The following is a 27,927-nucleotide window of genomic DNA, read 5'->3' as shown; positions in this document are numbered from 1 at the left end:
CTCAGCTGTCTTGAAATCTCTAAAGATAAGATATATGGTATATATTTCTTCCTAATTATATAAATTTTAAGCATTTAACCATCCTATTTTATATTCACCAATAACATTTTTTTTTCTCCTCTGTCTGGATGATTTTGTCAAAACTAACAGTATTTGCTAAATAAGAAAACAAAATTTTATGTTTATTCCACCATCCACCAAAAATCTTTAACAAAAATTAAGTATGCGAAACAAGGAATGAAAAAAGCCTCGCCTAACTTTCATTGTGCATCATCCACCAGGTAGGACCTTACTTTAAAGTTTTCTCTTGCGACTTTTTCCGTAATTGGGACAAACATAGTAACTACCTGGCAAACACTCTGCTATCGTCGTCCTCCCTCACGAAAGATGGCTGCCGTGTTGCAATGTTACTAGGATTTCTGCTTTAAATTCATGGTACATTGACAGTTTATATAATTTTATTGGGTATGGTTATTCTTTTATACATTATTGATCTGTTAATGTGTGTTTATACGCTTTATAATGCGGAACTGGCCCACACGACTCACATAGCCATAGCCCGGCATAGGCTAGCCGCTTGGTTACAACATACCGTACTCACTCACCAAGGCCATTTGTTGTGCCATTAAACCTGTCAAGCTAGGCCGAGCCTAATCCCTTGTTTGTTAGCTACAGTAGGCCTGAGTTAATTGTTCTTCCACATTCTAACTTATAAAGAAATTTTCCAAAACAACCCGGAAGGTTGATCTAAAACCAGATACTTATATATATTCTCTTATTTATTGGAATAATGCTGCCAAGTTTTTACAACAACTTTTATTTTTGTGTAAAAAGTAATCAAAAAACACTCATCACTGGACGGACTGTGCTGTTGATTCCAGTTTCTTCACATAGCCAGTGCCAAATCAGGGAGTTGTTCAGATGCAAGACTACTAAATAGTAGTGAATCTATCAGCCCAGCAGATAGATAGATAGATAGATTTACTAGTTTAGGCACACTGATGCCAGACTGTAAAATAAGGCCTGCTGAGGGAATATCCTCTGCGCAAAAATTAGGCCTAATAGTCTGTCCACGCATTTTGAAATGTAAGATAAGGGCCGATTTCCGTGCAGATTTTGCAGAAAATTGGTCCCTGATATATTTACCTATTTTCCTAACGATTTTCCACGCAAATTGAGCTAGTTTTTGATGCGTCACTCTTGCAATTTAAGTACTTTATAGTGTGGCTGCTCTGATATACAGTAGTTGAACTGCAGGCCTAAGCCCTACAGATCCCAGCCTCTATTATCTATGGGCCTAACTAAATTTAAAATGAAAAATAATTGTTTATATCTTCAGGTAACGATTAGATTGATTTGATTTAATAAATTTTAGGCACCTATGGACCTTGCCAATGCCAAGTGAATTCATATCAAACAGCCTACTGTAATGTAAAATGCAGAGATTACAGTACAAAGCACGGATGTGCAGGTGTGAGACTTTAGTATGAAACCCCCTCCCCTGGTGATTCCAGCTAATGAAAGAACTACAAAAGGTCACATATTCTAATTATAAGCTATACTACATTTATGCATGAGATTTTGGTTCTTGAGAGTGTGAGACAGACCCCCAATTTGTGAGTCTCACCGAGTGTGTGTGACTTTGTATAAATTTTTGACTTTGTATAAATAATAACAATAATTTTTTAACAATAATTTAATCAACTAACATCCTGTGACAGAGATACAGCTCCAAAAAAGTTGCCAGTTTTGGAGAGGTGACAAATATTTCATATTTTAGCAATGGCAATCCTACTGTTAGTAAATGTAGCATCAGGATGAAAATGATTCTGGTTTGACTTGGGAAATACTCCTTAGTGAACATGAAGAAACTGTAACTTTACCATGAAATTCTTGGTTTACGAGCTATTGAATTTCAGTTGCACTTTCATACTGCAAACATTGTGATAGATTTGCAATAATTGACATAAACATCTGCTCAAGGTACTTTCAACAATGGTTATAATGTGTGTCATTTGCATGATACTGCAGTTATTTCAGTTGTTTTTAATGTAAAATCTAAGTTTAAGATGATAAAAAATTGCTAATTGTGAAGGATATGCAAGGGAGAATTTGGAATAGGTACTGTTTAGTTCAAACTTTGAACAAAGATTATTTCAAATTTTTGAAACTTGATAGATTTAATCAAGTGTGCATTTTATTTAATTTATTTATTTTATTTTTAGCATTTATATTACTACTAATTTCATTCCAAATCATTCACCTCCTACCAGGTAACTACATGTATTTATACTCCTGGGTGAAGAGAGGCAAATACAGTATAAAGTGTCTTGCCCAAGAACACAAGCAGTGTGACCAGCATCGATCTCGAACCCCCAACCTTCCGATTGAAAGTCCACCGGCTTTCATGCTGCACCACAAGCGTCCACATAACACTTCCATCCTTAGTTTATATTGTAAATGTTTATGGTTGGTAGATTTGCATTAAGTACTACAATTTTTTTTAAATTAACATATGATACAAGATAAATTATTTATCAGTCTTTATGAATTGAATTATTTTCTTGGTGACAATAATTTAACCAAACCTAAAAACAATGGGAATTGTAGGAACCAAATATTCAACATTATAAGAAAAAAAAATATTTGTTATACTGTTTTGGAGAAATGTTGAAACTAGTAGAATAAATCATTAAAAACTTGAGAAATATGTTAATATATAGCTTATTATATTTTAAAGTTAATGCATGGATTATATTATAAGGTTTAGACAATAAATAGTATCCAATTTTAAAAATTATATATAAAATATATTGAATAATTATTATATGTATAGCATCTACAGTTGAATTTTTGGGTGATTTTTGAGTAAATATCTGCTACTTTTACACTATAAGTGGAGCACTATGAGAATTACTGTAATACAGTAATATTGTATAGAGCACTATATAAATGCCAGCATGTTGTTATGGTTATATTGTTGTTATTGTTTCACCTATTGACAACTTTCCACACATAGTATTTCTATTTAAAGCATTCAATACTGTATCTGAAGTGAGGGCACCCTCTATGAAATAATCATGTCTCATCACATAGCAAAAAAATTAAAAAACGATCCAGCTGAAGATGTCTTAACACTGAGACATACAGGTTTAATTAGACAGATGAAGTAGTTCTGTACAACATGCCATGCTATAATTTGCAAAGCATTCCTTTGAGGAGCTGACTAAAATAGTAATAATAATATTTAATATAAACGTATTCTTGGTTTCTTGCTGTAATTCATTGTATGATCAATTTAATTTCAATCAATTCAATTCAATTCTCCCCAGAGGGAGACTTTATTCTGTATATAGGCCAACAGCCTTAAAACATAAACATTAGTGTGTCAAATAAAATGTTCGCTTCTTGTAAGCATGTACAATGAAATTGGCTAATGACTTAATCGTACTTGATTTCCTCGACTTGAATAACAAAACAAAGTAGAACATGTTTGCAATATAATTAGGAATAAAATGATTTCTTTCGTGATTATATAATGGGCATTTCAAAATAAAATGGTAGACGTCCTCTATTTCATTTCTATTGCATAGTCTACAAATACGTTCTGAGCGAGGCACATTCTGTCTCTTATACACATCTAGATGTGTATAAGAGACAGCTATATAGCGGGTACAGGGCCTAGGCCCTATTACCTCTTCTGTGAATAGGCCTATTTGTAAGCAACTACAATTTAATTTCTTTAAAGTATAAATATAATGATACTTGATACAGTTTTTTCCACTACATATCATCATCCTCTTGAAATCAGATGAACCACGATTGGCTAGTGTTTCCACTAAATGAGGAGGTAAAATGTCAACAAACTCCACGCAATGCTGAAGCAGCCAGTAGCATTTATTATTACGTGTCAAGCACCACAGTTTAGGTATTGTGTTTTGTGATAGCTATAGATCATCTCGGAACCATATGTTGCATTCACAACCTCTGCAGTGAGAAAGGAAGTTCTACCGTTTGTCTCTAGGCTGCCTAGCCTGTGTTCCTACAGAGATTGGAGCAAACGTAGCAGACAAGCAGAGGCAGAGGAAAATGATTTGTAGGTGTATAGTCGTTGGATGTATTTATCTGTAAGAAGCAGTCAGTGGTTGTTTTTGCTATGTGTTAATTGCATCATTTTTCACTCATAATGTTCATAATTGCTGTTGGTGGCTGTCCTGTCTACATGTTTTTAGTTTAATTATAATTAGAATGTTTCATGGAGTGGATTTGCTGTACATTACTGTATGAGTCAGCAGATGCACTGGTTATTTGCATTGTTTGAGAGCTTGACGTTATCATGTGCCTTGATCCAATGATATTCTCAGTTTGCATCTACTTGGTACTACAGTACATGTTCCATGTGGTGCATGGCAGAGTGTACACTCTGAATGACCTTGGCTACTGGTAATTAATTAAGTTGTTATCAAGAGGAAATGCTGATATACAAATTGTTATGTTTATTGAGTGTCTAAAATTGATGTTAAATTTCATAATTTTAAAATGTTTTCTGTGTAGATTGTGTTTTTTTATTGCTGAAATGAATATAATAATTAAATTACAATATTAGAAAACATGTTACAATGTCTAAATACATCATTAATTTAAATATCCTGTAACTATATACCTTATTTATTTATATCTAAATCTATTATTTATTTATATCTAAATCTATTGTTATATTGTTGTATAATATATTAATGTTCTATCTCAAAATAATGAATCTTCCAGAGTAAATGATTATAATATTTAAATTATTGTTCTTATTATTCACATTATTATTGTTTAGTATTTATTCTGTAAAGCGAATGTATAAGATTTCCTGTAATACCCACACTATGTTTGTGAGCCTCATGTGTTTTTTTTTTTTTCAATTATTTAACATTAAACATGTTATCGGATCATTTGTTTTTGACACCTGAAACGAAATGAAAATCGTAGCTTACATTTTCTACTGCAAGTCAATGAACTCTGCATGTGTAATAGGATGTCTTAGGTTTCTTTGCAATGAGTCGTTCTTCCTGAGTATATATGATCGCCGTTTTCAAGCAATTTTTACCCTGTACCAATGACGCACGAGTTGGACGGATTATCTACCTGATTCTCCTTTTATTTGCCGATCCTGTCGTATTCAGTTTTGCAACTTTTTTTTTTCTTGGTAATTGGTAACCTTTATATAACGCTTATATGCTGTGCTTTCGTTATCCGGTAAGAATCAACATGGCGACTTCAAACTGGTACTTTGAGTTGGATGGTACAGTATTTTTGCCTATTGTTTAATTTCACTAATTTTTTACCCTTGTAGATTAATAATGTGTTTGGCATGATATGGATAGAGTCTAAGGGATGGGTATAAGAAGATGGTATGAGTTTAAGAGAGGAGAAATGAATTGGCAGTGGGAATGATCGTAGGATGTTTAGGTTTGTTTAGTAATAATACAGTAGGATCTGTAAGGATATCTAGGTTAATTTTTAGATCTGTGGCCACGAACTGCTACCATTGAATTTCATGATGGCTTTCAAATGCATGAATTATTTAATTGATTTATTTAATTTTTCTTGTTTTGGTTTGGATTTTTCATTTGCCTGAAATATACTGTAATTTGCTTTCATTATGTGCTACATTAGTCCACCTTCTAAGTTCAAAGGTTCGGAATGGAAATTTTGAAAGTATTTTTTTATTTTTAATGTATATTGAAGTAAAACTAAATTGCATTGTCAGCATGGCTTTAACTGGACTACTGTACTAGTATTTTATAAATATTATGGTTCCCTCGTATTAGCTAATATTCCCCTCCCCCCCCCCACTATTCCCCCCCCCCCCCCCCCACCACATCTTCTTGACCCAATTTTGATTAAAGAAGTGTACTTTTAACTGAGAAACTACGATTATCATTTCATTATTGATATAGTAATTTCGACTGCACCTGATGAAGCCAGCATAGACAGCTGGCAAAAGCTTGTGTGAATAAATACTATAGTTCATCAATAAATTGCTACCAGTATTTAATTTTAGATATTTAGCTACAAATTTATTCTCGTGTGCCTTTCATAGGTAATATTTTAATGGGAATTCAATTGAATTTTATGTCTAGACACTGGTAGTAAAAATTTGTGTTACTTATATATTTTAAGTAACAAAATGTATCAATTTGCAATTTATAGGTTGTAATGGCCATTCCAAAAGTTCAAAATTATCTTTTAATCGTTTTCTGCATATAAATACATGTGATATATATAGAACAATACGGTACTCATCATTGAGATGATGTACATGCAGAAACCCTTACAAGATAAGATTTCTATTAAAGAAACCGTTTGTCTTGATACATATAAATGTAAAAAAAATTAGTATTGTTTGTACTTTTTATATTATTAAGCTTTCATAAAATATTTAGAAAACCTGTCCTTCCAAATAAACAAGACACATGAGTAATATTGTATTTATTTGCACAGCTGTATAAATTCTAATAATGTATGTGTGTTATCATTGGAAAGTACTGTAGTAATAATTTTAATTTTTTTTAAATTTTTTTTAATTTTTAAAGGATATATTTTTTGAAAGAAATTATTATTAAATATGAAAAAAATACTATTGTTTGTTTTCTTTCCCTAGCCAAAGAATTCCATGCCATGGAGTTTGTTGAGTTCATTAAGACCCCAAAAGTAGACAATGTGGTGTTACACAAACCGTACCAACCACGCGTCGAGGGAACACTATGCTTAACAGGCCACCACCTCATCCTCTCATCAAGAAAAACAAACACAGAGGAACTCTGGGTAAGTTGTCAATCAATACTATCTCTCTAAACAGGATTTAGTGAATTCCAAATACTATGTACAGTAAATTGTAAATGATTAGTGAAAACCATTTATGGATATTGTATGTTTTTTTTAAAGAATATCTTTAACCTACAATATAAACTAAAGTAACTCTGGCTTCATAAGTATATCATTATATATGATGCAGTGTACATAATTATTGTATACTGTATGGTGACTCTCTTCACCCAAATTAATATGTTTGAATAATTCATCATTTTGTTATCAGACATTTGTTACTGTATATGACATCTTGCTTGACAACCATATTTCTTAAAAACCATTTGCTTTTCTATTATGCATGACATGTTTATAGTACTAGCACAAGCTGCAACCTTTTAGTGCTTGTGATGAAATTAAAGACTCTTTATATATCCGAATTCAAATAATCTTTATTGCAATCAAAAAGAAAGATTGGATATTACTGTACAATATTTGTCAAAGAATAAACATCTAAAAAATGAACAACAAAAATCACAAAAACATTAGGACATTCAAGAAATATTCAAAAAGGACACAAATGAATTATACAAGACAACATAGATACAAAAGGTCAATGACAAGTTTATAATATTTACAAATAATTTAAATTTCAACACTAAAATGATTTATAAATGTAATTTATATATTTTTCAATCACATTAAAAATAACTCCGAGAAAAATACAAAAAGAATATATAAGATAAACAAGAAAATAACAAACATGAGACTTAAACACCATCTACAATTAAGCAAAATCCAATACTAGGAAACTTAACTAGCTTTTAACAAAAACATAAAATAGTATTCAGAAAAAAAATAATCTATGTTTATTTAATTCAAATTAGCTGTGATAATTGTTGTGTGTATGAGAATTACATATTCTAAATTAATAACAATAATTATTATTATTTTTCTTTGTTATAATTTTCATCGTTATTGATGTTTGTACTTTATGGTTGTTAATGTGGTAATTGTTGTTGGTAATTGTTATTGATATCATTATTGAACAAAATATAAAATTTATTTTTGAGATCTCATTGCCTTTACAATTTTTTTACCTATAGCTTCTTCATAGTAATATTGATGCTATTGAAAAGAAGTTAATTGGGTCAATGGGTCAATTGACCATTAAGTGCAAGAACTTCAAAGTGATTCAACTGGACATTCCAAATGTTGATGATTGTCTCAATGTGGTCAGTTCCATTGAGTCACTCTCTAACATTGGTAAGTTTGTTTGTACAGTTCTCATTACAATTTTTCAAGAATCAATCAAGAACCAAGAATCCTTTATTGTCATCGATCAAACAAAAGAACAATGAAATTTGTTTTGCCAGTTGCTGAAAATACACTTAAAAAAGACATTATTAAAATATGGTTCAACACAAAAATATTTTAACATTAAAACTAAAAGGTCTTACAAATAAATATAATATATTGCATGAATGTTTGATTTATGTATAAAAGTAATGACCAATAGAAGCCACTAATGTCTCCATAGACATTATTTTCCAATTAATGTTTGAATTAACTTTACAATTAACTACCATGTTATTTTACCAGCCTAGTCATAGGTGCATATTTTTAAAAATAGAATATTCTTTCTTTCTAAAACTCATGAGCAAGATATGTTTTTTGATTGACTTTTTACAGAAACTGTAAGTATGATGTATCCATTCTTCTATCGTCCGATGAGTACAGAAAAAACAGAGGATGGCTGGGAGGCATATATACCAGAGGTGGAATTCAACAAGATCGATAAAGACGTTTGGCGTCTCAGCACTGTTAACAAATCATATCAGGTAGGTAAAAATGGATATGAATAAATTAAAAATTAATAAAATTAAATAGGTGTACTAATTTAAATGACATTCTATGACACTTAGTGTAAGTATCATTCTGAGTAAGGGTTAAACCCACAAAAGTTGCTAGATTCTCAAGTAATAGCACAGTGTATTGATACTGTATTAAAACAGGAATTTGGTTCAAGAAATTTCAACTATTTTCTGGTATGAATTTCTGTTGTTATATACTGTAATAATCTGATTGCTGGATGGCATTTGTTTTTACCAGGTATGCAAATCTTATCCTCATGCTGTTATTGTCCCGAAGAACATCACAGACGAGATGTTAAAACTTTCTGCTGCTTTCAGATCTGGAGGGCGCTTTCCTGTTTTAAGTTACTACCATAAAAGCAACAAGGTACATATGGCTTGGGTTATGTTGTGTACTATATAAGTATGTTTGTACAAAATGTAGCAGTTTATATTAATCATAAACTTGAAGAATATAATGTAATATTTTGTTTGCACATTTAAATAAATTGTTAGCATTTACCAGCATGAACCAAAAATTGAAAAGAAAAAAAAAAGAAATTCCTTTTCCATTGTCCATGCAAGTTTATTGTTCATACCATTAAACATTTCTGTAGTATTTGCATAGACCCTTATATGGGCTTATAATAACTTTATGGATTTTTGTAGTAAAAAACTATAAACCAGCAAAAACTGAAATGATTTCATATGTGTCTCACTGGAGGGTAATAACGTTTTTCCTTTTAAATGAATTGATTGAATTTTTCAACATTTTTTTAGATTAAATCTCTTAAATTTTCTTGGACAAGCTTAACAATTTTTTTTTTTTTAAATTTAATGGTAGACGAGCTTAATGCGATCAAGTCAGCCATTGACAGGTCAAAGCGATAAGCGATGTAAAGATGACGAGAAACTTCTTAATGCATGTCTGGATACAAATCACCGTGGCTATATCATTGATACACGCTCATCGAACGCAGCGTTAGCAGCAAGAACAAAGGGTATGTAAGCAATAAGAAGCTTAATTCATTTATAATTTAGGGCCTAGGATATGCCAAAAGCAAATTTAAATGCTAAGTGGCAATCCCTTTTATAAGACCAACATACACACAGGATTCTCTATATAAACTAATTCTTAATTTTTGGTCATGTGAGATAATTATTGAATTGACTTAATTTTAATTTTTTTTTAAAATATAATTTGTAGGTGGAGGTTTTGAATCTGAATCAAATTATTCACAGTGGAGAAGAATCAACAAAGCTCTTGAAAAGGTTACAAATCTACAGGAAAGTTTGTCCAAGTTAATCGAAGGCAAGTGTTTCTTACTAAAACAATATTTAATTGTTTATTCATTTTTTTTTTTTGCTTTATCATGAGGCAAAAGTCCCCGTTAGCAGAAATGGTCCATAGTGAGCTGTCTGATAGTTGAGAGTGAGCTGTCAAATGGTCCAGAGGGAGCTGTTAGCAGCTCCATAAACTTAACTTTAATTGGTTTTAAGAATGTCCATTGGGAGAGAGTCCTGGCCAGCAACATATAGCCTATGGAATGTAAACAAGAAACCCATTACAACCACTCACTTCATCTCATGTTCTTCACTGGCAATAAATAATTTAAGAACCCATCACTTTCAACAAACCACCAGGATTTATAACACAGGTTTTTTTTTCCCAAAAGTCGGGTGCCATGGACTATTTCTGTTAACGGCCAAAAATGCAGCATGTTTGCATCATTTACAGAAAAAAACTTAATTTAAAAATACAGAACCACTTTTCAGCAGCCTAGGAAGAATGCCTAACTTTCACCTTTATTATGATTAACTTTCTAAGTAGAGACCAAAGCTGTTACAGACCATGATACCAATGTTTATCTTAGTTGGAAGGAAACCTGTAATACAAATATATAAATTTAAAAAGAGATTCAGCAGCCCTGGACAAATGCCTAACTTTCACCTTTATTATGAATAACTTTCTAAGTAGAGACCAAAGCTGTTACAGACCATCATACCAATGTTTATCTTAATTGAAAGGAAACCTGTAATACAAATATATAAATTTAAAAAGAGACTTATGGCAAGCTAAATTTATTTTTTTGAAAAATTGATAGCTTAGTTGTATACAGTAATGATATATTTAATTATAAATAACATTCATACGTAGGTGTGTGTTTATTGACATTATTTTAATGCAAGTTTCTTTATTTGTTGATAGCATGTCGAGATAGAGGCTGTTCAATGGATAAATGGTTGACTAGGCTCGACTCAAGTAACTGGTTAGACCATGTGAAGGAAGTACTTACAACAGCCTGCCTCACAGCACAATGTATTGATAGAGAAGGTAAATGCTTTTGTTGATACAGTATATGTATGTTGAGCCATAACTTGGTCATGATGATGATGATAAGTGGCAGCATCAGAATTATAAATAAATGATGGAGATGAAGGTTAAAATAAAAGATATGAATATAATGAGGCCAAAACAATTATGTATTTTCTGTTTGCTGTAGGCCTAGGCCTGATTCTATGATTGATGGTCAAACCATCACTTACCTTACCCCGTACATTTTGGTTTGTAAAATGTTAACTACTATAGGGCTAAAATGAATATAGTGATTGTAGACAATGTTAATGATCATTGTGATGATATAAAGTGATGTTGGTAGTAGTATTCATACAATTATGTTGATTACAGTGGTGATAGACAATGATAATGAAAGTATTGAATATCAATAATAATAATAATGATGATTTTGTTGTTATTTTTATAGGTGCTTGTGTGTTGGTGCATGGGTCAGAAGGTGTAGATTCTACTCTACAGGTGACATCATTAGCTCAAGTGATTCTAGACCCAGATTGCAGAACTATGCGAGGGTAAGCAGTGGTGGATCCAGAAATTCAAAATAGAGGGGGCCCTGGGAGAGACTTTCACAGATGGAGGGTCTGTACCACCTCAACCCCACCATGGTTGGGGCTAAGATGAGAAAATTTTTTGATTACATTTGATAGCCGGAAATGGCACTCGCAGACAAAAATTTTGAATATAATTTTGTTTCACAATTTTTTTTTAATTTAGAAGAATTTAGGAGGGCCCTGTGCTCTCTAGGCCCCCTTGAATTCGCCACTGGTAAGCTCTCTAAACTATTAAATACAAAATATGACATCATTGTCATAACACTCCCCATTCCAGTGGGGTTAAGTTTTCAGATTTACAAGAAAAACCTGAGTATCAGATACTAAGCTTTGCACCAACATGCATACACCTTAGTTAAAATATGTGTTGCAGACAACATTGCTCTGCTATGACTGTTAAATAGCGAGATTATGTGACTTTTGGAAATACTACCAAGTACTAATATCTTTGTTACAAGAATGGGGATTGGTTCAAATTTCTAAAATGGATGACATATTTGTTACCTTACATCTTTGTTACATGGATGGAGATTGGTCAAGAAAATTCTAAAATGGATGACATATTGTATTTGTTACCATAATCATCACCCCTTTGTTAGGTACTGATGATGAACTGTTTTTATGTACTGAAAGTACTGAATCATATTTGATAACCACTATTTATAACTGTTACCATTATCAGGTTCCAGGCACTGATAGAAAGAGAATGGATTCAAAGTGGGCATCCATTCACTAGACGTTGTTACAAGTCAGCTTTCAACCCGGGAAAGTTCAAGTTTGTTGGACCTGTTTTTCTTCTCTTCCTGGACTGTGTCCATCAGGTTAGTCAAAGCGTTCAATGTTTGTGGCACATGGGTTTTAGTTATCTCTTAGTTATCTATTAGACAAGGCGAGTCAAAAGACTGAGCGGTTAAGGCAGGGTCACTGCATCCTACAGCCATAACATTGGCGCTGGTTCGAACGGCACGTTCGCCTGTAGTTCTGAAACAGATCTCGGATAAGGACTATAAACCGTAGTGTACACATTTGGCTCATGTGCATAATAAAGAACCCAGTACATCTTTTGAGACGAGTAGGGGGTTACTTTGAGTTGTTGGACCGTCTCACAGCCCCTGCCATTGTCGATTACCACCTGACTGTTTGGCTCCAGTAGGAGCGTTGGTCAGTACGCATACAAGACAAGATAAATGATAGTTCTGAAAAGAATGTGTTTTTTTTTCAAGCACTCCCTCATCTTTGTTACATACAGACTTACTATTATTTGGATTTTAATACTTTCCTTATCATTTCATCTATTTTTTCAATCTCAATCTATTTTCTTTTCATTTTGCAGATCCATGAACAGTTTCCATGTTCTTTTGAATTTAGTGAGAAATTCTTGATATTTTTATTTGAACAGGCTTATGCATCTCAGTATGGTGAGTACATTTTGTATGCGTTTGCACTGCATTTTGCCTGATGTCTGGAAAAAAAAAAATTTATAATTTGATAATTCAGAAATCTTCTCTTCTAGTAGTAATGTGGTTGGATTGATATAGCGCTGTTTATCGAAATGGTCTCAAAGCGGTCAAGGTGTGGACTAGCCCATACAGTAACTTGCTTCTCCGCTATGGGTGTCTTTGTGATAGTGTATTATCTTGAAATTCACAAGGAATTAAAACAAAATAAAGATGGTACCATTCTGATGGAAGGGAATCATTTAGATAACTTATATGTTGATATAATGTAATATAATGAAAAGTTTAGGTGTTTGTTGTCATTGAATTTTCTTTATTTTAATTGATTATATTTATTAGTGATTGAATTGTTGAAAATTATTTCAGGAACATTCATGTGCAATAATGATGCAGAACGAAAGAAACTACATCTATCATTTAAAACAATGTCATTATGGTAAGGAAATACCGTTTAACTAATATAACCTTTAATTTCTGTTCATTCTCAATCAACATTAGATAAATTGATCAGAAATTATTCCGCTTTGTTAAAACAGATTTTTTCATTCTTGACTAGCTTGCCACTTACAAGATGACCTACACTATATTATGCTCTATAAAAGCTAGGGCAATTTAGATATATTATGCAAATGCCAGGAATGCGCTACTCCTATGTTACATTAAGTTAGGGCATACTGCATTAACTGTGTTACAACTTTCAAACCGGGAAACTAGCGTGCGCACAGGCCCAACGCTGGTCAATATTTTACAAGTGGATACAGTATTAGTCTTGCTTTTGTAGATGTGTCTGATACATACTAGTGTAAACCAAATTTGAATGTGAGGCTAGGGACTCGAACTGTGTTAGTTGTTTTACAAAATCCTGGTCTTTTGCATGATCTAAACCTGGTTCTGGGATTGAAAGGCAAGCTCCTAAATCTCCAATCTACTTCATCCTTTTTCCTAGTGGCAGTGCTTGTAACTTCACCTTATGATGCACTTTGGAATAAAGACATATCCAAGTGCCATGATGATGTCAACCTGAGGAAAATAAATCTACGAATAATTTTGTATTTTGTATGTAGGTCATATGTAAACAGACCAAATGTTTTGGAGACATTCCTGAATCCACTGTACCAGCCTAATAATGTGGTATTATGGCCAAGTGTTGCTCCTCAGAGCTTGGTAAGATATTTAAATAAAAAAAATCAAAAAAAAATCATCTGCACTTTTACTTAATGTCAGCTGTAATATATTGTATATAATTTATTATGCATATGAAAATAGGTGAAAATTAATTGATCAATGTGCCTTCTGGGAAGTTGATAATGTATTTACTTACTTTTAATTAGCAATTAATTTTTAATTATTTTTTAAAGATTTTCCAGATTATGTTACATCTTCAAATTAATGATGTATTATATTATTATTATTATATGAACTTGTTTCTAATTGAGTATTATGTTTACATCAGTTTTGTGGTGAATTCAATGTTGTAGTGTCTCACTCTGATATTTTTACTTTATTACTTTTTTAGACCTTATGGTCAGGTTTGTTTCAGCGATGGGAATTTGACCCTCGACCTTTTGATGATGCCCTCAATGAGATAGCAGCAATTAAGGAACAGGATAAGAATATGAAATTACATGTTCAGAGGTTACGAAGGTGAGAGTTATATGTTCTGGTTTATTTAATCCACAATTAGTTCATAAAGTTACTGCAGCACATAATTGTTGCAAATAAGCATATTAAAAATTTAAAATTAAAAAGTTTTAAAAAGGCATGGCTTTCAAGGGAAATAAAAAATTCTTTGAAATCAGAGTTACATAATTGGTAACAAAAGATTTATTATGCCTTAAATTGTATACGTAAGGTATTAATTTGATGTGTTTTCTTATTAACTAGGGAGCTAGCAGAGTTACAAAAGGAGGCTTTACAAAAAGGACTCATCAGCGAATAAGAAATGTCAGGCACTTTTGAATTGAAACAAATTGATTGTTTGGGAAATTGAATTCAAGTACAGTACTGTGATTGGTTAAAAAATATCAAGTCTGCAGTAAACAAATCCAGAATGATGATGTGGTTTTAACTGGCTGGATTTTATGCAATCACTTGCTAAAATTCACAAATATTCATCCCGAAAAGAATGAATGTTCCAGATAGTAACAAGACTTTCTCTCATGACTAAATCAACTCCACTCCCTAAGACTTGTAACGAGACTTTGTCTTATGTAAAGCATTTTGTGTGTATGTTTGTCTTGTGATGGCATTGCCACTTTGAAGAGTCATTATTCCTGATGATGACATAATTAATGTCGAAATATTGAATCCCAGCACGATGGCATGTATTTCAATACTTGGAGTATGTATTATACTTTCTTATCTGAGATTAATCAGTGGACCTTTCGGTTTAAGAGTTATTAAGTTCACAGTTTGGCATATCCTTGACCCTTGTGCCTAAAACTGCATAAATAAATACATGAGTGCAAACATCATTTTCCTCCCCTACATGATTGTTGTCATTAAGAGGTCATCATTTGGTGTTACCACAAAAAAGTACATACTGCACACTGTTTACCTCCTCCCCTAGTTAATGTTTTGTACTCTTGTGGTTATAGTGTAGATTGCCTCTTCCAAGAATAATATTGTTTTAAACAAAAAAGTATATATTGTGAATTGTAGAGAGAAGAGTAAATGTTACGAAAACCACGTTATTTTAACATGCAACGTTCTAAAGCCACAACATTGAGGGGTACAGCAGCTCCCCCAGCACCCCTCTTTCACCTGGCTTTTTCCAACATATTTAAAAACAATATTACTTAATGGAATAATTTCATTTAGATTTGAATTTTTAAAACAATAAGCATATCTATATTAATATAGAATTATTTTTACATAGAAATATACATGTTTATGTATACAGTTAATATATGAGAATTCAATATTGAATTATAAGTGAATTTATGAATTATAAGTGAATTTATAAATTATATGCAAAAGTCAATTAAAGAATTGAGTACTTATTTATTATTTAAAGTACAACTCAAGCTTGAATTCACCATGCTACCTGTTTAGATGCACTCACTGGCTGATACATGTTTGTATAACAACTGCCAGATTCAATAGATAGATTAAATAGAGTAAATCCTATATATAAATTTTTTTAGGTTTTGCCCAGTTTATTCTAGTTTATAGTACAGAAATTCATCTTTTTCACATCTCTAGTACTGTATTATCCCTGCAAGTTATATCATACTGGGACTTTACCGATTCTAGGTTTTAATTGAAGGATGAAATTGGATAATTATGTATTTCCCATAGGCAAAAACAAGCCAACCAACTAGTGTGTTGTTGCTGAAGGTTGCCTGTGCAATAGAATCAGACAGGGGGTCACCTGTGTTTTTGTTAGTGAATTCACAGGTCATATACAGTAACTTTTAAAAATGCAATTACTTCAGTTAATTCCTCATGCTGTAAATACTGTTCATTCATGGTATGCCTCTAAATATTTTATGGTGTCTGCTTTCAGCTTATGGTGCAACAAAGACATTTTTTTTTTTTTTATTCTCTTGGTAGTATATCTGTTAGTTATGAATAAAAGTAAAAAAATACTGATAAAGTGTACTGTATTCTCTTCTACTAAATATATCTGATATTTTATGACTGTTGGCATTTGAAACTTTTTTTACAGATCAATTTTGGTGCCCTACTAAATGTTCCTCAAAACCATTTTCAGCGTACCAGCATTTTAACCTGAAACACAATTTTTGTCAAAATGCCTTCAATGAATACATAAAATTTACTTGACATGAATGACTAATTTTTTCATGACACCTCACATATAGGAATAATAAATTAGTATAACACCCCCTGTACTGTACATTAAATTTCAGCCGATACTTTTCCAAAGAAATATACTGAACACATGGACACATTCATGGCAATTTGCTACCTTCATTTAAAAAGCAGAAAATTAGCCAATGCACACAAGTTCATCATTATCACAAACATTCAGTTACTTCTTACGAATTGCTTTATTATTATACATTAAATTACCAAAAGGGAAGCCATCCCTGCATGACTAATTTAAAACCACCATGTTGGAGCGGTTTTGTGCCACCATTGTAGGCTGGGGGAGGGGCGCATAATGCTTGTGCTCACTACGAACTCTAGTGCGCACCTATGGTGCTCTCTTCACTCATAAAAACAAGCGTGTACAAAAAATGCAGCATCCTGGAATTCTTCCAAAGGAATTGAATATGTGTTCTATATGGCTTTGAACCACTGTCTGGGGGTATCAATGTGTGCTTTTTGTAGGAGCCTTGTTGGCATGAAGACAAGACTAATAACATATTATCCTAGATTATTAGAAAGAATCTCTTGTGGGAAAGGTCATTGTGACTCATTTTATTCCTTATCCAGGAAATATTTACACACACAGCAGTCTCTATGGACATGTGCCATTCATTTAATATGCAATCCTTGTATTCGTATGTTTCTCATTCTAATAAATGTATAGTATAATAATAATGGATGTCTTTATTGTGTGACAATACTGTGCTGTAACAAACAAAACTCTTGAAACAAATATTTAGATGATGAATTTAATTAACAAGCAAGTTATACATTTGGGTTTTCCACATACAAATTAGAAAAAATTGTACATGATGGTATCTTTAAACTAAATAACATAAGAGCTATCCAAAATTATCCTATAACCTATAGTAAATGGCATAAAAACTATCAAAGTATACCTAAACAACTATGACAAGTAATACAGAAGTCCCAAATTGGGAGAAGCTTCTTTGGGCAGATCTAGTATAATGAATTAAATACATCTCATTGTATTTTGCTGTGCTTGGTAAGATTATCTATGGTCAGCTAACTTCAGGTAGAAAATAATACTGTACTCTGCAGGATATGTTTTGTTTCTGGTAGATTCTTGCTTGCACACAGGAGTGTAGAAAACATTGTCAGTTTCCTGTAGACTCCTATGTACATGCATCTTCATACAAGTGACATGTAGTAAAACTAACAAACTGCGTACTGTACCTTTGAAATAAATCACTTATAATCTGCCAGAAAAAAAATAAGCCACTCTCCAACAGGAGGCTCTGAAGTTTAAAAAATGTAAAATGGGAAAGGATCTCAATATTCACAATTTAAAATCAAATATATTCACAATGAAACATTTTCAATATAAAACTATTTTTAAATGTTAACACCAAAATTAAACTGATTTCAAAATCTGTTACACTACATTAGGGGCATAAAACAAACATTTCTAGCAAAGTTTTCAACCAAATTAACTTGATAATGTAAGTTCTGTACTGTAATCAGAATACAGAATTATCTTGATTAAATATTACACTCTAGAATAAGTACATTACACATGTTAATATATTCTATTTTGAATAAATATTTTGTGCTTAATCAAGAGTACTTATTACAAGGTACGTGCCGCACTAAAGCTAACCTTACATCGCCATTGCAACTGGACTCAATTCAATTGACCTCAACTAGATGGGGGTAGCATTTATATTAACTTTCGCTCGCAATCACGCAAATACTGTACAGAGAACTTGTTTCCCGGAGCACTATGTCACTTCCGACTGTAGACTATCTACAACTGGTTACCCTGCAATACACCATAAATTAATGCTAGCACACACACAGTTAATAGACCAAAATTAATCAGTTTCTATCACATGATCATTTCATTGCTTGTCAGTTGCTTTGAATCGCAGCAAAATAGAGAATGGGCAACTGAGAGCAACTGGTGACAGAAGTGCCCATGACACTTCCAATGGTGCGAATCACAGTTGCTTGCAGTTGTTGGCAAGTTGCCAAAGGTCAGTTGATGTCAGATGAGTTGAGTCAAGTCACAAGGGCAACATAAGCTTAGCTTTACACTACCAAACATGTTTTAAGCGCTGAAGTGCAATTGATCATTTACAATAATGTGTAGATATCAAAATGCTAGAAGTAGTTCTTTTTTATATACTCCTTCTTGCAATGACATTCAACTGAGTGCATCTTTTTTTAGCTAAAAATAAATTCACTTCTTAAGATAATTACAGCATAATATTCAAAGATCAAATGTGAATAAATTTAAAAACAAAGCAGGTTGTTTGTTAAAACATTTTAATACAATAAACCAACAGCACATACTGTCATAGAACAACGTAGGCTGTTACAAAACTCTTCTAATATCCAGATTCACTCAAAACAAAATATTACAAAGGATTCCAGTCCCAAAATATTCCTACAAATATACTGTTTTCTTCACACAAGCAAAATACAAACCTTGCTAAAGTTGGTAGAATTTATAAGTAGGCAGTGAAGATACGTAGCAGCATCAAAGTGAAGGACAAGCTGTGCCCTGTTACCAAGTGTACACATCCCTGCTAAGTTACAAGTCTCTTGTTTTATCTGTTTTTCTTACATGGATATTAACAAAGGGAATTTAACAAAAGGACGCTCATCTCGGGACATTGAAGATTTTATCTCTGGCATGGACATATCCTACTTTTCATTTAGTTTGTCAATTTTCATGAATCAAATTGTATTTTATAGAAACACTTAACAAGCTCATGGTCAAAAGACAGATGTAAACAGATGGTACGCATAGATTAATAATTGATGACTATAATCACTAATAGCATCGGATTGCTGATGCCACTGTAAAGATGAAAGGAGTGTACGCACATGCTATGTTCTTAGTGGAGATGAGCATCCTCTTGTTGAATTGCCTTAATATTACACAAGATGCATGCAAATCAATACAAGTCCAGTACTGTATGTGCATATCCATTGATGGAATGTAGCAGGGCACACATGCTAAATTTCCCCAGCATGGGAGGCGTGTAACATTCTATTTTGTGTGAATCGGGTACAAAATAAACAATGATCAAATCTGTTTACTTTCTTCCTGCTGTACTTGATGGTCTGTTGCTTTGTTCCTATGGAGATAAACAACAGAGGTTATTAGGTCAATTATTTTACCAACCATTTCATCTAACAGACATTTAGAATTAGCATTCTAGTAATATGTTACAATAAACTACTCAATTCACCTAAAAGTTGGTATCTAACAAGGATTTACCCTAACCCTCAATATTCTTTCCCATGTATCTCTCAACAATGAGCATTTACTAACCTTTCTATGCTTAAGATATTTCGAATTCTCACTGCTCTTTGATGTTCTGCTTCCTCTTTTATTATCATACATGTCATGCTTCCAGTTTGTTGGACTTCGCTTACCACCTCGGCCAAAATATGTAGTTCCCCGGCCTACTCCACGGCCAAAACCCCTTCTGGAAATGAATCCTCGACTGGAGTAGCTTGAACCTCGGCCAAAACCACGAAAACTAGTGCCACGCTTACTGAATTTGGAAAATCCTGTCTGGGCAGATTTGGGTTTTATCGGAGGCCCCTTATCATCAACACTATTTCTTCGTCCACGATCATCATGCTATAAAGACAATACAAATAAATGAAATTATCACAGGGTATAGCTCTAGCAATGAGTGCAAATCATGAATACCAACACGTAATAAGAAATACAGTTAAACTTGCCTAAGTCGAATGTGTCTAAGTTGAATAATTTCTAAGTCGAACTTATTTTACATGCCAAATTGTTGTGTTTTCCATTAATTAACAAGCTGTAAGTCAAATTTTATCTAAGCCAAACAATATTTAAATGGCATTTTGGATTCAACTTAGGCCAAGTTCAACTGTAGTATTTAAATACTGTAATCTAAAGAGCAACTTACCACGAAATACTGGCTACTTCTTGGTACAATTGTTGGATTCATCTTCCACTCATCCTTCTGAATCTCTTCCAATTCTTTACGGAAGTTCGGCAGATTATCTTGGGATTGGTTACCGCTAGCTAACTTCTGCAGTCTTTCACTCACAGAGTGTTTAGCAGGTGAAACCTTCTTTAAGTTCCTGGAACCAACATCTTGAGAAGATCTTGACCGTGATCTCTTATAGTTTCTGTCCTGACTCCTCTTTTCTTTTTGGGAGTGACTACTTTGGTCTTTTGGAGATCGTCGTGATTTAAGACAGTGCCTTAGATCACCAGTAGGTAAAGAAAACATAGGCGTGTCATTCCTTCCAGTCTGGTGGGTGTTTTCTACTGTATGGCGTGGCTGTAGATCTATTTGACTGTATGTGTTTTGTTGTGACTGGTAGGGATTTTGATTCAATTTGGAACCAGATATATTATCAATATCAAGCTTCGACAGAGAACTGTACTGAAAAGTTGCGGTGTTTCTATGGAATTGGTCAAGGTTAGTTATGGATTCTAGGGAATGTTTTGTATTCCTTTCTCTTGATGCCAATTCCTGAACAGACATGCCCTGTACGTACCCAGCATTGTCATTATTTTTTTTCACAGAGACAACGCGACGTTCCTCATCAAAATCTTGGGTATCGTAGTAAGACCTCTGGCGCAATTCTGGACGGTCAAACAAGGGCTTGGTTCCTTCATCCTTCCTTCGAGGAATCACTAGTTCTTCGACATTGAATTTATTACGTGGTGGTGATGGCTTGGATTGATTGATGTTGATACGGATTTCTGATGGATCAATATCGTGGTGATGTTTTCTACTAGATGATGGTGATGATGAAACATCTGGTCTGATTCCATGGGATTCATGCTTCTGGTCATCATAGTATTCTTTTTTCCTGCTTCTTGATCTTTGTGGCGATGATGAAGAAGATCTATTCCTACGATCTCTCTTATATGACTTAGTATTTCCACCATCTCTACTTCTACTCCTTCTTGCATTTCTTTTAATAAAATCTTTCCCTCCACTGCGTTTTTTAGGGGTCATAGATCGTTTCCTCTGTTGTTCTGGTGTGAAAGATCTGCCTCTAACATTAGATTTGTAGTAATCACCAGATCTTTTATCTTTTCCTGATGGTGGGTCTTTGTATCGGTTTGGAGAATCTATCCTTCTTGATGATGGTGAAAATGATCTATTGCGGTGAATTGGTGATGAATTTCTGTTCAAGGATGAGTGTTGCTGCTTCCTCTTAGAGATTGGTGAACTGGAACGTTTCCTTCCTGACTGGTCATAACCAGGTCTATTGCCAGGCCTGTATCTTGGAGATGGACTTCGACTGTATTGCTGGGGAGATCTCTTCCTACTTCTTGATCGTGATCGTGAGACAAACCTAAATGAAGATAAACAATAAGTCTCTAAGATACAAAACAAATACATATTAAGTATAGATTATTTAATTAAATTGGTCCTACAAAAAATAAAAAAGAAAACCTTACAAGATCTATCACCATCAGAGTTGATCTTTGGTGATATACAGTAGTTTCTCAAACAGGATTCAAGTGAAAATGGGTGCAACCACTCTAGAATAATAGTTAGCTCTGCTTATCAACTATCTAGCTTCATCATATTTAGCTTCATATCCTTTTTTCATTTAATTGTATTTGCACATTGTCTGAACATCGAATTAGAACTTTTCTATTAAGTGGCTGCTTCTTGGAGGCTTCTAAATATATTCCATCACTTCACTTCTATTGAATAATGATGGCATGTTTCTGACATCCACACTCCATCCCTTCCACTGGTGTCTCTCCTAACAGTAACATCCATACTGTGCATCAAAATTAATACTTCTAAATTATGATTCTGACATCCTTCACAACAATCAACAGCTCAGCCTACCATGTTGTAAATACTTTCAGCTGGTATACCGGTACATGCCATCAAGAATATAAATTCCATATAGTATTCAAAACACTGACAGTATATTGTAATCTGTATTAAATATTGAATATGTCTTGTCCAACTCTAGAGGTGATATTGTCACCTTGCTGACTACTTTTAAGGAGAGATACATAAAATAATATTCACAAACCAATGGTGTTCATTAAAGTAGCGCTAAGTTCGCTTGAGTTAATTTTTCATTTTGTCAACACCAATTGAATGAATACGCCATCATACATCTGTTTTACAAATACAATGGTGTCATATTTTGTGTCATCTACTGTATGCTCGAAGGCCTGCATTAAAGTTTACCATACTGGTCATTCATAAAATTTGGCATCATATTTACAAACCAGTAAAGCATTAAATGATGTCTACTGTCTGATGCAATGTCTGATTTCATCCATAGGCCTACTCTATGCCATCTGGTCTTGGTATCAATGGCATACAACCTTGATGCCCAATGCAAACTGTATCCTGGTCCTGATGCCTATTGTCCATGCTTGTGTTGGTGATCAATGGCGCTTGCTGATTATTCTAAATGGTACTTACTGGTCTTGATGTTCAATGGCACTTGCTAGTCTTAATGCTCTACAACATTTGCTTCTCTTCATACTACGGAACTACGGAATTACCTTGATGCATAATGGTAATTGCTGGTCTTGCTCAATAGCATATGTTAATCATTCTCAATGGCATTATCTGGTCTTGATGCTCAACAGCATTTGCAGGCATTGATGCCCATGCTACTTCATAGTCATTAGCCCAATGACACGCTGTCATTATCAATAGAATTTTCTAGTCTTGGCACTCACTGGCATTGTCTAGGTTTAGGCTTGGGGCTCAATTGCATATGCTGGTCATTTTCAATTGCATTTGCAGATCTTGATGTTCAGTGACATGATGGTCTTGGATAATTAATGGCATTTGGTGATCATTCTCCATGGTATCTGCTGATATTGAAGCTAAATGGCAGTTGCTGGTATTGATGGCGAACCTTAAAGGCATTTTTCTGGTGAAGTATATGACATTTGCTAATACTGATGCTCAGTTGCAGTTGCTGACATTAATGATTAATGTCATATGCTGGCTATACTGCACAACAACATGCAAGACTTTTTGCACAATGGCATTTGTTGTTTTTGAAGCATGATGGTCTAGGCCTGGTATTGAAGCCTAAAAGCATTCACCATTTTTAATGCATAAATTTGCTGGTAAAGATGTTTAATAGCATGTACTATTCATGAAACTCAATCATCATTTCTGGAAATCAAATGATATTAATGTTGATGACATGTGCTGGTTCAAATGCTGAATGCCATTTGAGTTTGAGTTATGAGTGCCAGCTACTCTGGTCTGTCCACAACAGGTGGCTACATGGACCAGTACACCGATGTAACCCCTACTCAATTCCAAAAATGTAATGGGTAGTTTAAAGTGCACATGAGCCAACTATGTACACTGGGCCTGTGGTTTAGGCCTATAGTCCTCAGCCGAGAAGACTTGTTCCACCACTAGAACCATAGGCGAGACTGCCACTCCAACCAGCGCCAATATTATGGCTGTAGGTTGCAGCGCCTCTGCCTTAACTGCTCAGCTTTTCAACTTGCACTTGAATCTGTGATTACATTCATTCATTTTCTTTGTTAAAAATGAATGACTTTTAATGAAGTCACTATCTCACATCATCTGATAATGGTTCCAACTTTTAATGGCATCCAATATCATGCACAGGTTGATGTGCTTTATATATTTGTCTAAGGTTATCTGAAGATTTCCATACTCAATTACAATTGGTAAACATGATCAACAGGACTCTATTAATTCAACGGAAATTAATATCTGCTGATCAGTAAACTAGAAAAGAATTATCAATGTGGTTCAGCTTGTACATTCTTGCTTTTTATTCAGGATACAGGAATATATTCTTCCCTTTCCAGGTCTTCCCAAATTTCTTGAGCCGTACATTTACTAAGTACAGTACTGCACTTATCTGCAAGAAGTTGTTCTCCTTTCTACCTAAAGTAGTATGATTTACTACTACTTACTGGTGTAACAAACACCAAATGCTGCAACTTTGTTTCCATTTGGTTTGCTTTTTAAAACACAAACTTTCTCTCATTTTAGTGGTACAGTACTCCATTAGAGTTTACCTTAAAACCAGCCAACTATTTCTGAACAAAATAAAAGAACATTATAAGAAATTATTGAAATTATTTCCTTAGACAATTATTTAGATATTATATTAAATAACGCTATTCAATTATATTGTTTTGGTAAGTATGTCTGAAGAGGTGAGTATAAATACAGAATCAACACACTACAAAATTTGCTTTCTTTTATTAAGAAAAATCTAAAAACTTATTTATTACATGAATGTTAACTAGCGCCTTTGATAAATTTTGAATTGGCACTATATATATTATTTACACAAATGGGTTTAACACGGAAATAAGTGTAAAAACACATGGCAACTATAGTGAATATTAGAAATGCTTTCTGATGTCTAACTGCTAGTGTGGAGATGCACCTTGGTTGAATCTTGATATACATCCTCAAGGTACTGTAAAATTATGGCAGCTCAACATCTCCACCTCCTAAACCATTGTAATGAGTTTAAAAAGTGTCACATTATATTTTACTAATGCCCCTGATTTTCAGCTGACCTTCTAGGATAAGGAACAGAAATCATTGTCTATACAGCAACAAAAACAATTATAAACAAAACTTTTATTAAATCAAGTCTACTTACCGTTTCTTTGACCCATACCTGTCCTTCTGAGGAGACCTTGAGCTTGAATTCCTACGGCGTTTTGGGGAATGCCACCGAGGCATCGTTGTAATCTTTAAAGTGAATGACAAACACAAAATAATTAAGATCCACAATTTGTAATGCATTAGTCTAAGCTAAAAATACTGCACTGCAATGTTACATTCCTTCAAAATGATATAATGTCCACAACACAATGTTACTCAAAATGTTCCAAAAGTGGTCCTGGGGCAAAAAATATGACAATTTAGGTGCTTTAATGGATTATTTTCTAATTGATTTTATACAGTACATACAGGTAGTCTAATATGTAGAAAATTCAATTTAATTACAAATTTCTTCTATACTGGTTGTCTGTATGCAGATTTAACTTTAATCATTGAGATTTTAGAATGTCGGCCAATACAAACTAAACATTCGGCAGTTGAGGCCAGATTAGGCTAGCATGTATAGTAATGTTACTGTAAAGAAGCAGTGAGAAGCAGAGCATGTGCACATATTTTTGGAAGCAGTGCTTCTACACCTGTGTTAAATTTGCAATTTTAACGCCATCACGTGGTTAGAAGAATAACAAATTTAGCCATTATAAAGATATGCTCCCACTTCTATTGAAAACCAACCATGCAGACATTCTAAGCAGCTGAGGGTATGACACGACAGGCCTGCTATCCTACTGTAGATACCAAAAGGCCTAAACATTGAAAAAAAACTAATATTTATTAAACTTTAGGCCCTAGACTTCTAATGAAATGTAACAATCTACCCGAAAAATTATGAAATGTAATGCTAAATAAAACAAAAATTTTTTTTTTTATAGGGTTTTACAGAACAGGGGCAGATTGCTATAAAACGGTCTTAACTGGTAGTCTTAACTTCTCGAATAAAGCCGGCTTTATCTCTTAGATGGTGTTACTAAAGCCATGTCTCTATAAAACAGTCTTCCCTAAGACCGCTTTGAGTATTGAAATGCAAACAAGCACTCCCTGGTAACGTAAGATTAAGGACGACGTCATGTGTGCTCGCGCACGTAAATGTATCGAAATGAACGTAAATAAACGTTGTAGACCTATTTTTACAGACGCCGAGAAGTGTGCGGAGTATTCGTCGTTTGATTCTCCGACTTTGACGATCTAGACATATAGGTCTTGCCATTGCACTGTTGCACTCCTCCGAGTAAGCTTTAAAATTTAAGACGGCTAACTGGTTAGACCGCGGTATAGCAATGGTCTATTATAGACCAGTAGTGACGTCACGATTATAGCCGTCTAACCGTTAAGACCGTCTAAAGACCGCTTATATAGCAATCCGCCCCTGAACAGTGAATTACATCTGCAGGGCAAAATGAAAAAGGATCACTGCATGTTTACAAATTTCAGATTAGTTTGGCATAATAGTAGCACCTAGCTCTACTATGTACTTAAAATAGAATCTAGGCTACACATTTTTCTAGTTATATAGGCACTTTAGCAGGTCTCTTCGGCTAGGCTCGCTCTGGTGCTCGCCTAGGCTAGGCCTACGCCTAGCCATATTTTATAGTGTATGACTATGAGGGTAGGCCTACCAGGCCCTAGCCTCACAATCATCATGCGATTACTACTTACCGTAAAATTACTATTACAAAACGCTCGATGATACACAGCAATGGTTTAATAAACTTAAAAGTTCACTGTTACTGAAAAATCTTCAATTTCCTGCGAAACCTAAGCCTAAATGTCTAAAGAGGAAACAACAAATTTCAGTACACACTTTAGCGTGTACAATACGCGAGGAGTCCGACGACGTAAAAGAAGCTTGACACACGCCCTCTATGTGTAGTCTGACGCGTTTCAGTCATAGAGCTATTAATTAATTATTCTTATTATATCTCTATGGTTTAGTTCACCTAAGAACGAGAACATAATCCATCCAGACTTTAACAATAATTTGCAATACAAATACAATACATTTAGGGTGAAATCAAAATAAATCTAATTAAAACAACAAAAGATCTCTATTTTTTGTTGTTTTAATTAGATTTATTTTATTTAAAACAACAAAACATCTCTATTTTTCCAGATTCTAGTGGTATCACACAGATGCCAAATGAATAAAGTAATATTTTCGAAATCAGGGTGAGGGTACGGTGTGGATTTGAAGTGTGAATGTAAAAAATCCAATGATTAGTTTTGATCAAGAAAATTGCTCAAACGTTTTCAGAATATAGGCTTAAATTTAGTGGCGTAACTAGAATATCTCAGTAGGGGGAGGGACAGTGGGTCCGTGATATTATGTGGGTGGGTGGAGGGGCCGTGGCTACGCCACTGCTTTTTTGAATATTATTATTATCATTATTATTATTATTATTATTATTATTATTATTATTATTATTATTATTATTATTATTATTATTATTATTATTATTGTTATTGTTGTTGTTGTTGTTGTTA

The 27,927-nt window shown here is 33.6% G+C and overlaps 2 protein-coding genes across 6 annotated transcripts; one reads left to right on the top strand and one right to left on the bottom strand.

The window, feature by feature from the left end:
* Positions 1–349: 349 nt before the first annotated feature.
* LOC117100549 (myotubularin-related protein 9-like) lies at positions 350–15,447 on the top strand. Of its 5 annotated transcripts, none has more exons than XM_033240322.1 (15): positions 350–465; positions 6,653–6,816; positions 7,905–8,064; positions 8,491–8,639; positions 8,911–9,039; positions 9,496–9,652; positions 9,859–9,963; positions 10,861–10,986; positions 11,417–11,519; positions 12,241–12,379; positions 12,892–12,976; positions 13,382–13,451; positions 14,080–14,179; positions 14,532–14,659; positions 14,900–15,447. In XM_033240322.1, exons 2-15 carry the CDS (start codon positions 6,670–6,672, stop codon positions 14,952–14,954), a joined length of 1,653 nt encoding a protein of 550 aa, XP_033096213.1. In that variant the 5' UTR covers positions 350–465; positions 6,653–6,669; the 3' UTR covers positions 14,955–15,447. The 5 variants fall into 5 exon arrangements, with proteins under 5 accessions (XP_033096213.1, XP_033096214.1, XP_033096212.1 ...); XM_033240323.1 differs by having other exon boundaries at positions 358–435; XM_033240321.1 differs by lacking the exon at positions 350–465 and adding an exon at positions 3,810–4,096.
* Positions 15,448–18,480: 3,033 nt separating this feature from the next.
* Positions 18,481–27,303, bottom strand: LOC117100548 (serine/threonine-protein kinase PRP4 homolog). The gene is made up of 5 exons (XM_033240319.1): positions 27,248–27,303; positions 25,484–25,575; positions 20,770–22,180; positions 20,154–20,468; positions 18,481–19,956 (listed from the first exon to the last, which is right to left on the bottom strand). Exons 2-5 carry the CDS (start codon positions 25,564–25,566, stop codon positions 19,915–19,917), a joined length of 1,851 nt encoding a protein of 616 aa, XP_033096210.1. The 5' UTR covers positions 25,567–25,575; positions 27,248–27,303; the 3' UTR covers positions 18,481–19,914.
* Between the last annotated feature and the right edge of the window lie 624 nt (positions 27,304–27,927).

The sequence above is a fragment of the Anneissia japonica genome, unplaced genomic scaffold, assembly GCF_011630105.1.
Source record: "Anneissia japonica isolate Jap-2015-1 unplaced genomic scaffold, ASM1163010v1 scaffold685_len2926416_cov193, whole genome shotgun sequence".
NCBI classification, from domain to species: Eukaryota; Metazoa; Echinodermata; class Crinoidea; order Comatulida; family Comatulidae; genus Anneissia; species Anneissia japonica.
This window is presented reverse-complemented; position numbering and strand designations above follow the sequence as displayed.

What these genes read in the sequence shown, in the direction of transcription:
- LOC117100549 (XM_033240320.1), top strand. Translation starts at nt 5,224, where the DNA reads ATGCTGTGCTTTCGTTATCCGGTAAGAATCAACATGGCGACTTCAAAC. An exon ending in GTTAGCAGCAAGAACAAAGG is followed by an intron (nt 9,653 to 9,858) that starts GTATGTAAGCAA and finishes TATAATTTGTAG; the next exon opens with GTGGAGGTTTTGAATCTGAA. An exon ending in GTGTTGCTCCTCAGAGCTTG is followed by an intron (nt 14,180 to 14,531) that starts GTAAGATATTTA and finishes TTACTTTTTTAG; the next exon opens with ACCTTATGGTCAGGTTTGTT.
- LOC117100548 (XM_033240319.1), bottom strand. Translation starts at nt 25,566, where the DNA reads ATGCCTCGGTGGCATTCCCCAAAACGCCGTAGGAATTCAAGCTCAAGG. An exon ending in AGGTATGGGTCAAAGAAACG is followed by an intron (nt 22,181 to 25,483) that starts GTAAGTAGACTT and finishes ATCTTCATTTAG; the next exon opens with GTTTGTCTCACGATCACGAT. An exon ending in AATATCTTAAGCATAGAAAG is followed by an intron (nt 19,957 to 20,153) that starts GTTAGTAAATGC and finishes TTATCTCCATAG; the next exon opens with GAACAAAGCAACAGACCATC.